Source organism: Chionomys nivalis, chromosome 5 (genome assembly GCF_950005125.1).
Source record: "Chionomys nivalis chromosome 5, mChiNiv1.1, whole genome shotgun sequence".
NCBI classification, from domain to species: Eukaryota; Metazoa; Chordata; class Mammalia; order Rodentia; family Cricetidae; genus Chionomys; species Chionomys nivalis.
In genome coordinates, this window is record NC_080090.1 from 67,236,970 (window position 1) to 67,248,702 (window position 11,733).

Below are 11,733 nucleotides of genomic sequence, written 5' to 3' on the forward strand. Positions count from 1 at the left end.
CCCACCCCACCCCCCACCCCACCAGGACCAACCACACCGCTCCCCACTCCTTAAGGAGAGATTCCCGCCTCCTCTGCCTCCTGGAACGTGCAGATTTCCAACCCTATGCTCCTGCCTCTCACCTGGTTTTTCCTACAGTAGAAACTCACCTCTCTTTCCTCATCCATCACCTAGCAACTTCCCCCCGACTTGCATTTGTGATGGAGTGAGACTTTTTCCTTTGTTCTGCCCGATCTGCTCATCATCTCTGTTTCTATCTTTCTTCCTCCCTCAATATTATTTCCAAACCTCTATACCCACAGAGATCTTCACACTGTCTGCCGCTGTTCCAGAAGGAAGATTCTTCCTGTTTGTCCTAGTTCTCCGAAAGTGGTACCCAGACTGGCAGTCTGAGCATCACCTGGGAATGTGTTGGGCACGCTACTGCTCAGGCTCCATGCAGAGACCTTTGGTGACAGAAACTACGAGTGTCGCCCAGCTTGCCCAGGGATTCTGATGCACACTGAAGTTTGCGTATTCCTCTGGGCTAAAGCTTGCCTTCTCTTTTTCATTACACTCTCAGTCTCTATGGCTGTTCGCATGTTGGTTCAGGAACAAGCTCCAAATACACCTGGCCTTTGCGGCAAGTTATTTCTCAAGCCAGAAGTTAGAAAATGTTTCCATAGAAAGTAGAGACTTTGTAACAAAGGTAATGGATTCCATTTATTTGACTTGTTCAATGTTGGGGACTGAACCAGGGCTTTACCTATGCTAGGCAAGTGCTCTTCCATTTAGCTATATTCCCAGCCCCTCTTCTTACTCTTATTTTTTTTTTCTTTTCCAGACAGGAGCTCCTTAAGTTGCTTAGAATGACTTTCAACTCACTCTGTAGCCCAGGCAGAAACTGCTACCCTTCTATCTTAGCCTCCTAAATAGCTAGGATTGTGGGCCTGTGCTTTCAGGTCTAGCTCCTTTAACATGTATTACATGTTTAAAGCAAAACTAGGTTTGTGCTACAGCACCCACAAGGCTGAAGCGGTAAGATCAAGAGTTCAAGGACAGCCTGCACTACCTGCACCTTCACAGATCCAGTATAAAACATTTTCATTTCTCGTCATTCAACAATTCTGCATAATATGATCAGGAAGCTTATTATCCCCAGAAAACTGAGGCTAAAGGTGATAAAGTTCCTTTTCTAAAGTGGTACAATACAGAATGGCAGCATAAGAACCAAAATTTGTGTCTTATGACTCTGACAGGGGAGCTCTTTGCTCCTATGTCATGCTGGGCCATGGTCTCTCTGAGCATATCTTTTGGTGTATGACCCTTGTTCTGACAGTGAAATTAATGTGCTGTAATCATTCACTGCCTGGTGCTAGGATGAAATAGAAATCCTGCCCCCACAGTGACTCACTCTGTCTCTCGCTCCCTCTCTAATAATGCCCATAGCGTCCCTCCGTTAGATAGAGGTGCCTTCATGTTACCAAGCGAAATGTCTTCAAACACCATGCTAGCTAGAATTCAGAGTCAAGCTGAAAGATTTTTTTCACTTCCTAGATCCTTCCCTGGTGTTTTGTGCCATAAGAAAAAAAATTTCATGGATAAATACTTCTCTTACCCAAGATATGTTTACACCCTAAGGGGAAGTCCACAAAGCTAATGTCTAAGGATTGTTTTGTATGTGCTAAACACTGTGCCCAGCATTGCACTTGAGTTAATTTAGTGCTCACAGCAAATTTTCAAAGCCAACATCTTTATCAGCCCCCCTTTCAGGTGGAAAAACAGAGACAAGTCACTCATAAATAGCAGAACTGTTTTCTGGCATCTACTTTGGTGCTGCCATGCCCCTCCCTCTTACACGAAACAGATGTCATTAGCAGACTCTTCCTCACCCGGGCTAATATGGGGCACAGGTTTTCCCAGAGTTTTGTGTTGTCTGATACACTAGGGAATGGCTATGAAGCTGCTGAAGGACCTGAGTCTGGGGCAGGAGCTGTTCAATACTAACCAGACATCAGAGTCTTCCATCAGCCTTAGAAATAATGTGCTCTCGAAAGGCAGTAAGTCAATTGTTCAGGGAAAAGCACCATAATAAACAAATCTTAAAGGAAAGGGTGAAATGGAAAGAACAGAAGGGGATGGAGAACGTTAGGAAAAGAAGACAGTAAAACTTGTCTGAAAGTTTCTACCAAAATACTCCTAGGCACTAATATGGAACCTTAGACTGCCCAGTCTGAGAAGTGCAAACCTAATGCAGTCTGTCTATGGGAAGACTCCACCAGAAGTTCCCAAAGAACTCCAGAGGGAAATGGGGTGTCATTTCAGCACCAGGAAGGCTGAGACAGAAGAAGCACATTTGAGGCCAGTCTGGGTACAGAGGAAGACCCTGTCTTAAGACACAACAACAAAATCTCCAGGGTAAACCTTAAGCTGACTCCAACGTCGAGCATCCTACCTTGGGTTTCTTTCCTGGATGAATGGGGCAGGAAAGGACAAAAACTGTAGTGTTCTAGAAGGCCAGAATCTACTCAATTAGACTCCATGTTCCTCTTAGGCTTAGAGCCATGACTGGAATGTCAAGCTTTTGTGGCTACTGCTCTGGACTCCCTGGCTGAAAACTGGCCCCAGCTCCTGCTTTTTCCCAGCAAAGGTGACCAGCCCTGATTTGGCTCCATAGGCAATGCAGCGACCCTTCTGCTCTTTCCATTTTAAAGCAGTCCCTTTGGGAACCATCTTTCCAGGCACAGATCAGCCTGCACCCCTTTGAAATTAGAGCTGCACCAGCAGGGCTCTGCTGGACAGCTCCAGGAACCCCAAGCCCACAGACTCCAGGTAGCCCCCAACAACCTCGTCCTCAGCCCTCCCTTCCTTCCCACAGGGCTCCCTGTGTTTGCTCATGACATCATTGCATCCTCATCCCTGGGGTAACAAGTGCAGATATTTCTGGCATCTTCTTCATTCCTCTTGCTAAATTGGTGTTTCAATCTGATCATCGTGTTTCTGAATTATTCCTTAGCTTCATTCCCTCCCAGCCACTGGCACAGAGGTTATTCAGCTCCCAGGGCAGATCTCCCTGCCCAACTCCTCCCCCCGCACCCACAAACCTCAGTTACCCACTGAACAGACACCATAAGCAGATCATCTATATAATAATCTTTGATGGGCTCAGTTGCAGCTCCCCTGTTTGCCTGACAATGAGCCGGTCCTGCTTCTCTGTCTGGTTTTATTGCTCTCTCAAAAACGTACGTACACGCCCATGCACCTGCTCCCTCCGTTCAGATCCTGCCCCGCATCTGCGTCTTAACTCCCAGCTCCTTTGCCAACCCCTTTACCTCTGATCTGAAATCTCTCCTTCTGAGCTCTTTCAGAAGGACTTCAATTAGAGGAGCTGCTCTATCCCAGTCCCACCACCTTGCAGTATGATTTTGACAGCTTGAATCACAATCGAGTTGATCCATTTCATTTGTGGTTTCCAATCCTCCCAAATTGATTTCCACTCCTGAAAGACGGCCTCTCTGACTGACTCCCTGGGCTTCCAACTCTCATCGCTTCATGCGGAGTGAGTGTATGACACTCTGGCTAACTCTCATTTATGAGTTTTTTTAAATGTTTTGATTTTATTTACTTATTTGGAGGGAGGTGGTAGGCATGTACCATAGTACACATGTGAAGGTCAGAGGGTAATTTGCAGGAGTTCATACTTTCCTTCCATCATGTGGGTCCTAAGAATCAAACTCAGGTCATCTAGGTTGGTGACAAGTGACATCTTGCCAGCCCTTATGTTGAATTCTTGAAAAAAGGCAAAAGAAAAATCACCAAGCCATCCTTATGGAGAAAATGTGTTAAGACTTCTGCAGTCTCCCGATCAGGAGTGAAGTCCACAGAATACTAATAGCTTCAGGGGACAGTAGCATGGGGACAGTGGCACAGGTACAGAGGGCTTTAATAAACTATCCCAACAGCCCGATCCGTGCAGGGCAGAATTAATCAGGAGCAAAGGGGGCACCTGGCATTGCCATACAGGCCTGAGAGTATAATTAAATTGATGATAAAAGGAATTAAAATCTGCACTATAATATTTTAAAAAGCCACGATAGAAGAAGAGGTTTATTGCCAAATGCCCCCTGTGTATTTATTTAATCAACATGCCACCTCAGATAGCACCACATTCAGAGCTTTTAATAAAAGTCATTTGGATATCAGATTTGGATTCTGGTCAGCACGCTGAAGCTCTTCCACAAATCTTTTAAAAGCAATTTCCACTGCTCGGCTTCCCGGTAACAGTAGAAACCTGGATCAACATATGCTGCATTGATTTGGGGTTTCCATGGAGACTGGAAGGACACAGGGAAGGGCAGGACAGAAAGAGGACACCTGACCCAAAATTCTACTTTAGAACAACAACAAAAACAAGCATCTCATGCTCATTCCTCTGAGCACTAGCAGCCCCCCTTCCTATCAGTTCAAGCATCCAGATACTTAATTTGTAATAACCTTCCTGGGCTCCCATAAGGGACATCATGGGGTCAGGGAGAAGGGTCAGTAGCTCACGCTAAGAACCCATGAGGTTTGCAGGAAAACATGGGCATACAGAACAAAGGACCAGAGGACATCACTCTTGTTAACTGGTTCTGCAACACTAACAGCCTGCACTAGTTCCGTGATCACCAACTAACAAGAGCAAGAACTCATGAACTTTAATTTATTCTCTGACCCAGGCTTAGTGGTACTGACCCATAAGCCCAGCCCAGGGGAAGGGGAGACAAGAAGACCAGGAGCTAAACTTCCTCCCCATACCCTTCACACTCCCCAAAATTCTCATTGTAAAACTCTGATGAACACGCCTGCCTGTTTATTTTCCAGGGTGAATATAAAAAGTAAGTGAAAAATTCTGTGGGTGCTTTGTAAGTTCCAGCACATCTTCTGTTATTATACTGGGGGGGGTGGGTCGTGGCTTTCTTTTTGAATAGAACTTTGCCAGTGAGTCAGTATATACCAAAAGAAAGGTAGGACGATGAGTTGGGGAGATGATAGAGAACTAAAGGCAAGCCCAGTGGAGTTGATAGCCTCGAGTGCCAATCCCAGGAGCATCACTTTGCAGACATGTCTGTGGGCAAGTGATTCATCCTGGATGTTGCAATCGCTGTGGGATACAGTGAAGACAACAACCATACCAATGTCACAGGCTTGTTACCGGGGTTAACTGAGGTAATGGCATAGGGTGTTTCCCACAAGGCTTGACAGGTGGCAAGTAGCCCTTAATCGTGAAGCGCCTTTGTACTATGGTTGGTCTTATCAACAACGTTTCGCCAGCTAAAATGGGAATTAGATTTCTGCCACTTCCCTGCTTGACACAGGAACTACCTGGAAGATGCCTGTTCAGCTATTTAATAAGCGATTTGAGGGAAAGTGCTATAGAAATAGAATGTTATTATTTAAAGACTCGTTTTTGTTTTGTTTTTTTTTGTTTTGTTTTTTTTTACCACTAGCTCACTAAGGTGATACAAAATATATAAGATAATACGTGTGTGGGGTTTTTGGAGCCTCTGGCCTTTGTTGCCTTTATGACTTCTTTTTGTCCCTCCTGGGCTTCCATTTATCACCTAGCTACGCACCACACACTTTTCTTCTTTCTACTCTTTTTATTCTCTTGTCTTTGCATTACTCTTTCTAACTGTGTCTAGAATGGAATTTTAAAATTGAACCATGGAGGCTTTGGTACCTAAGCCTGCAAATGCTTCTTGGGGAACGAGGAACACGGAGGAAATGACATAAAATTGGGAGACGTGGTTATACAATCCCATCTCTTGGACAATGGTTGTCAGTGTTTTTTTTTGTTGTTGTTGTTGTTTTGTTGTTGTTGTTGTTGTTGTTGTTTCTGCAATACACAGATCTTATATCTGGTCCTGATTCCAGTCAAAAATGATAAAAATTTGATGAGACAATTAGGAAGATGTGGACACTGGCTGGATATTTGATGATCTTGTGACCGCCCTTCTCCTTGGCTCTCTGGCTAGCTGCTCCAGCCCATCCCATAAATGCCACCTTTTAACCATGACTTCCTGCCCTGCAGCTTTGGCAGACTGCCTGGCTAATCTCATCCTCACTGCCTTTTGGCACACTGGCCATTTCTCCAACTCCGGCCCCTCTCTCAGCCATGCCGATTCCTATAACCTGTGGATTACCAGACAGCGTCCTCAGGCAGACCACAGACACAACAATACAAATATATACCTAAAACCCAAGCACACTGCATCCTCCTTTCCTGACCTATTTTAGCCACCATCCTCTTCCGCCACCCTCTCTCACCCCCATAGCCCTTGGCTCCCCCCGGCAATGGTGAGATCGGGTTTTGATACCACCATCTACTGAGTAAGTCAAGCCAAAAATAGAGAAGTAATTAGAGGTAACTCCTTTTCTCTCAGCTCCTGTCTTTAACCAATTATCAAATCATGCTGATTAAATTTCTTCCATAGTTTTCAAATCTATTTCGTGCCTTGCATCCCTACTACCGCTACCCTGACTCATGTCCTCACGGGCCCAGCTGATGTTCTCACGGCATCTGCTCTGTGCATCCCAGTCTGTGGCCTTAAACACAGCTCTGTTTTGAAGCCATAATCATATGTTTAAGTCCCAAATATGGTTATGTCCCTTTTTCTCCCAACTTATAAGCCACCATAATTTAAGCATAAAGTTCAAGCTTTATAAAGAACTTACACACAAACTCCTTCAGACCCGGGACTTGTCTCCCTTGAGAACTGCCCATCACTCCCCTGCCTTAAGCTTCACACTCCCCCCTCCCACACACCCTCCAGTACTCACACTCTGGAGCACAGAGCTCTGTGTCCCTGGACCTTATTTGTTCCATTCCATCTGCCTAGAATTCTTTCGACTTGCCTAAACCCAACTCATCCTTCAAGTTGAACTTCAGGAAGACTGCCTTATGCACCTAGGGTAGCAAGTGCATTCCATATCCTTGAGGATCCAGGGAATATCTGTCTAACTCATTACCTGTAATTCTCTTATTCTTATATGACCCCAAGTACATCCAGGACACAGAAATGTATTACTTATGCCTTATTCCTCCATTAAACTGACATTTAAGAATCTCTTTTACGGCACGCTATATCCCATGCATGGCATTACATAGACAAAGATATTTCCATCTCTATGCCCTCCCCCAAATTTAGCATGGTACCTGACACCAATAAAAATACTCTAGTGTCAAACATGCCTGAGCCTGTGAGTAGGAAGGCGAGTAAGACCATGTCTTAGTCTGGATCAGGGTGCTGGCCAACATGGAGTCACGAAAATGACACAGGCTTTCCAGGCATCAGTGATATGGCTTCAAGTTCTAATTCTACCTATTCACCTTTCCTTAGGATCTAAAAAAAAAAAAAAACCCTCTGAAATTAAAGTTACTAAGGCAAGGCCAACTTCTTATATCACTGTATAAGATTTCATAGAAATGTCAAAGCAGACTGGATTGGAAATTACTCATTCCCGAGAAAGCATGAAGCCTCATGATAAGCATCACAGCAGACAAGGCAGAGGCCCAGCACCAAGTAGGGACAGAGGTGGGGGCTGCAGTAGTAGGAAGGGCAGTAGGGCCCGGGATGAGGACACAGGGGGACCTGGCTTTCAAGGCCTATGGGCAAGAGGCGCTGCCACAGGCGAAATGTGACTCTGTACTCCTGTCTATTGGTCCCAGAATATCGATTTCTTCCCCTGCTTAGACAGTAACAAAAGCATCCCCATTCGCCATTGGGGTCCACAGCTGTGGGCAGAAGAGGTTTACACACACACACACACACACACACACGAATATAAAGTAAAACTCTTTCTAAGCCTCTGTGTTACTGGCTTCAGGCAATGCCTTTCCTGTCTCCCCTCCCAGTATCGTCCTAGCTAACCACCTGAATCAGCAGACGGGGAATCCACAGCCATTGGGCCTGGGATGTGGAATGGGGTTTGCTGCAGCTGTAGCCACAGAAAATAGCGCTGTGCAGGCTGGGCCCCTGGAAAGGTTCTCCCTCTGGGTGTGGTCCTGAATCCAGAGCCTTCTGAGAAATGAGTAGAACACTCATCTCCCTGAGATACCTCGATTCCAGGTAGAAGCCCGGCTCACATTAGTGTTAGTCCTGGAGGCGGGAGGAGGGACAGGGCTGTGTGGGTGCCCCTTGAGGAACAGGGGTGCTAGGCAGATCCTCACTGTCTCTTTGTCCTGACAGATAAAGGAATCCTTAAGCCACTCAGCTTTTCCAAGACACTCCTTCTCCTAGAACATCTTATTGAACATTTCAAAAGAACTGCATCAGAAAGCATGGTCAAAGACCCTGCGGAGAGTGCTGGTATTTCTAGATGGTAGAAACCTTAACCTAGAAGTGGTAGAGAGAGCGATGGGGCCTTGTCAACATCTCCAGGGGTGTAGGTGTTTAAATGAAGAAGGTATGAAAAACTACAAAACAGAGAGTCTATGATAGGACTCGGAAAAATGTTCTACCTTTAGGGATGTAGCTCATCGGGCCAGGGTGAATGAGGTCTTGGGTTCAATCCCAACAGCAGGAAAAAGAAAATTAGAAAAATATTTGCAGCTACAATGTGACAACAAACCTTTCACTTGTGCAGTACGGTCAAGATTTAAGAAGTGACTTCACAGCCAGGCGGTAGTGGTGCACACCTTTAATTCCAGCACTCAGGAGGCAGAGGCGGGCAGATCTCTAGTCTATAAGAGGTAGTTCCAGGACAGGCTCTAAAGCTACAGAAGAACCCTGTCTCAAAAACAAACAACAAACAAAAACCAAAACAAACAAAAACACTTCTCTTCTCAACTTCACAGGTGGCTTTAGCCTCATTGGACCCTGGCTTGTCCTGAGAAAGTGGAGGTTAAACTGCATAATAAACAGGAAGTCCCTAGCAAAGTTTCTCAGTACATCTTCTTCACAGGAGGCTGATTTTTCTTATCCATTTTAAGTCAATCTTGCAAAAAAAAAAAACCTTCAGGAATAAGTGGGCACTTGCAATTATCCCCATTTTCCTGGTTATCAAAGTGAAGCTGCTCAGTGAAGGTTCCAGGAAATTCAGCCAATGGCTCTAGGAAGGCTACAATCCAGGATGGCCATCCTTCCAGCACATTCTCTGCATGTCCACCTGTTGGCCCATCATTGAGAGCCACAATCTGGGGAAGAAGGGTTTTCGTAAAGCATGTTCTGCTTAGGCAATCAGCCATACTCTTGAGCACCTGCCGTGAGTACCTGCCATGCCTAAGACTGCTATTGTGGCTAGGACCCATCTCCAGGTCAGAGTGCACTGACCCATGAGAAAAAGACTTTGCCACCATTAATGAGGGGTTAATAAACAGAACCTGCACAGGTTTTCCTGTCCCATTTGTGATAAGTGATATTGTCAACTTCACAAGACCTACAATCATCTAGGAGAAAAACCACTGGGCATGTCTGGATTGGGTAAACTGAGGCAGAAAGACTGACTCTGACTGTAGGTGGCATCTTTCCGGGCTGGTGTCCCAGACAGAATAAAAAGGAGGCAATGAGCTGACCGCTCACATTCATCTCCCTCTGCTATCTGCTGCAGACACAGTAGGACCAGCTGCTTCATATCCCTGCTGCCATGTTCTCCTTACCATGATGGACAGCACCCTCACCGTGAGCCTAAACAAATCAAGTTGCCTTTGTCAGGCATCTTATCCCAGCAAGAGGAAAATGGCTAATCCGAACACTACATTAAAAAGAATTAATAGGAATAAAATCAAGCTGAGAGTGAGCAGACAGACAGCAGTTAATAAAGACTAGACGACTACATGGGTGGCCGTGGTTTCCCAAAGAATAATGACAGCCCCCATCAGCACAATGATAATGTTGCCTGTTGAGGTTTAACTTTTCCGAATCACTAATATGACCTCGCAAACATTTCCCTGTCTTCCAGAAATTCCTATATCCTCTAAGAAAACCCTAAAGATTTCCAAGTCTGTTAGAACAAGTGGCCCCAAAGTAAGCCACATTGTAGGCTAGGCTAAGCATTTCTGCACTGCTGCAGATAGAGGCCTCCCCAAGTCAGAGCACACTGGGACCTGAACCATGGGTGGCCCGGTCTTCAGTACACAGACAGTGCATGGATGACAAGCAGTTCTAACACAGAAAGAAAAACTAACAACCTCATTCCCCCAGCACAAACCCCCCCCCTCCGGAAAAAAATCACCAGCCACCGTGCCAGGGACCTATCGTCTCTTGTAGCTGGGATATGTACCCTTCACTTGCCACTTAAGCATTGGTAGCCTCAGGTGCATTTTAATCTCCCTCCAACTCATTGTCATTGTGAGTCCCTTTGCATTGGAATGTGTCCCTAGTGTTAGTCACCAGCAGAGCCTAGCGGACCTGCTTGGCTGACTAGAAACAAGACAGATGCTATGTGCAGTCAAGCTGCTGTGCTGGAGACCCCAGTTCCAAGCAGCGGCTGAGCAAGACATGAATGGAACTAAAAATAAGGAGCCTGTGGCACCGTGCTGACATCAACTGACAATATTTTCAGGGACCCCTAAAAATCTGAGGCCAGAAACAGGATGCCTGTCTGCCAGAAAGCAGACTTCACGGGTCCTGAGGAGTTGAGATAGAGACAGATAGAAAGCCAAAGAAGAAAGAAAAGAAAAAGAAAGAGCATTTACAGCTCATCCTTTACTAACTAGAAAGAAGAGGCTATTCCCGTATCCTTGTTCTGGACCAGTGTGGCAGGCTTGCCCTGCTCCGAGGATGCTCCGATACAGGATAAGTGGAGACTACGACAAAAGTGCCTTTCTGCTCTCTGTTGTCTGTCCTGCGTCTCCCGGTAAGACTCATCACGCTGGTGTCCAGGGACCCATCACGCCATTGGAGAAACAGCCGCTCTCTCTTACCTGTCTGGTGGTGGGCAGCGCAGCTGGGAAGATGTGGCTGGTGTCGGCTCCAACTGGGCATGGCTCAGTGAAGCGCTGAATGACAGAGTCAGCCCTCTCCTGGTACATGGGTGAGGGTGGTGGACCGTGGCCGCCTCACCTCGGGCCCCTAGAAGAGCTCCTGCAACATGCTGCTCGGGAGCGCTCTGCTCGGCGCCAGGCTTTGCATCTCATGAAAAGGGAAAGAGCAAGCAAGCAGGCAAGCAAGCCAGCGAGCGAGCGCAGGGGAGGGGGCGGGGAGGCAGAGGGAGGGGAGAGGGGCACTCTGACAGATGATGCGCAGCCACGCAGTTGGGGGAGGACCGCAGGCTCCAGCAGGATGGCAATGCCTGTGTGGCTCTCTGCTGATGGTTTGAACACAGGCAACTACCTCCGAAGGGCTGGTGGCCCTGCGAAGTTCAGTCAGGAGCAGAAAGCATAAGGGTGTGACTGAGGGCACCAACGAGGGAGAGAGAGGGTGGTCTGCTTTTGCTGACGGTCACACCAAGACACGAGCATGCTTGGTGATGTGGGGAAGGGGGAAACACAGTCCCACATTCCTGACTTAGCGTCAAGCTTGTCCATCTCCCCTCCCATAGTTAGAAAAGCCATTTAGACATAGGATTTAGAATGGGCAGGCAATTCGTGTCAAGCACTACTCCAACTTTCCTAAAGATAAGGAAAATATCAGATACAGGTAGGGATTAGGCAGGAAATGTTCAGGGTCCTTTGTCACCCTACGCAGAGACCAGCCGGACTGCTCCCCTACCATGTGCACAATGGGTTGGGTACCAGGGGCTTCTGCTGTCAAGAACAGGATCAAGAGCCAG

At 46.6% G+C, this 11,733-nt stretch overlaps 1 protein-coding gene across 4 annotated transcripts in view; it reads right to left on the reverse strand.

The window, feature by feature from the left end:
* Window positions 1-11,098, reverse strand: part of Rgs8 (regulator of G protein signaling 8) — a 43,330-nt gene extending 32,232 nt beyond the window's left edge. Inside the window, exon 1 of one of the 4 annotated variants that reach the window (XM_057770672.1) lies at window positions 10,886-11,098. In XM_057770672.1, coding sequence (XP_057626655.1) covers window positions 10,886-10,993 — 108 coding nt within the window. In that variant the 5' untranslated portion in view covers window positions 10,994-11,098. Of the gene's footprint in view, window positions 1-149; window positions 277-10,885 lie in introns of those variants that run through there. The other 3 variants (XM_057770673.1, XM_057770674.1, XM_057770676.1) reach the window with 3 other exon arrangements.
* Between the last annotated feature and the right edge of the window lie 635 nt (window positions 11,099-11,733).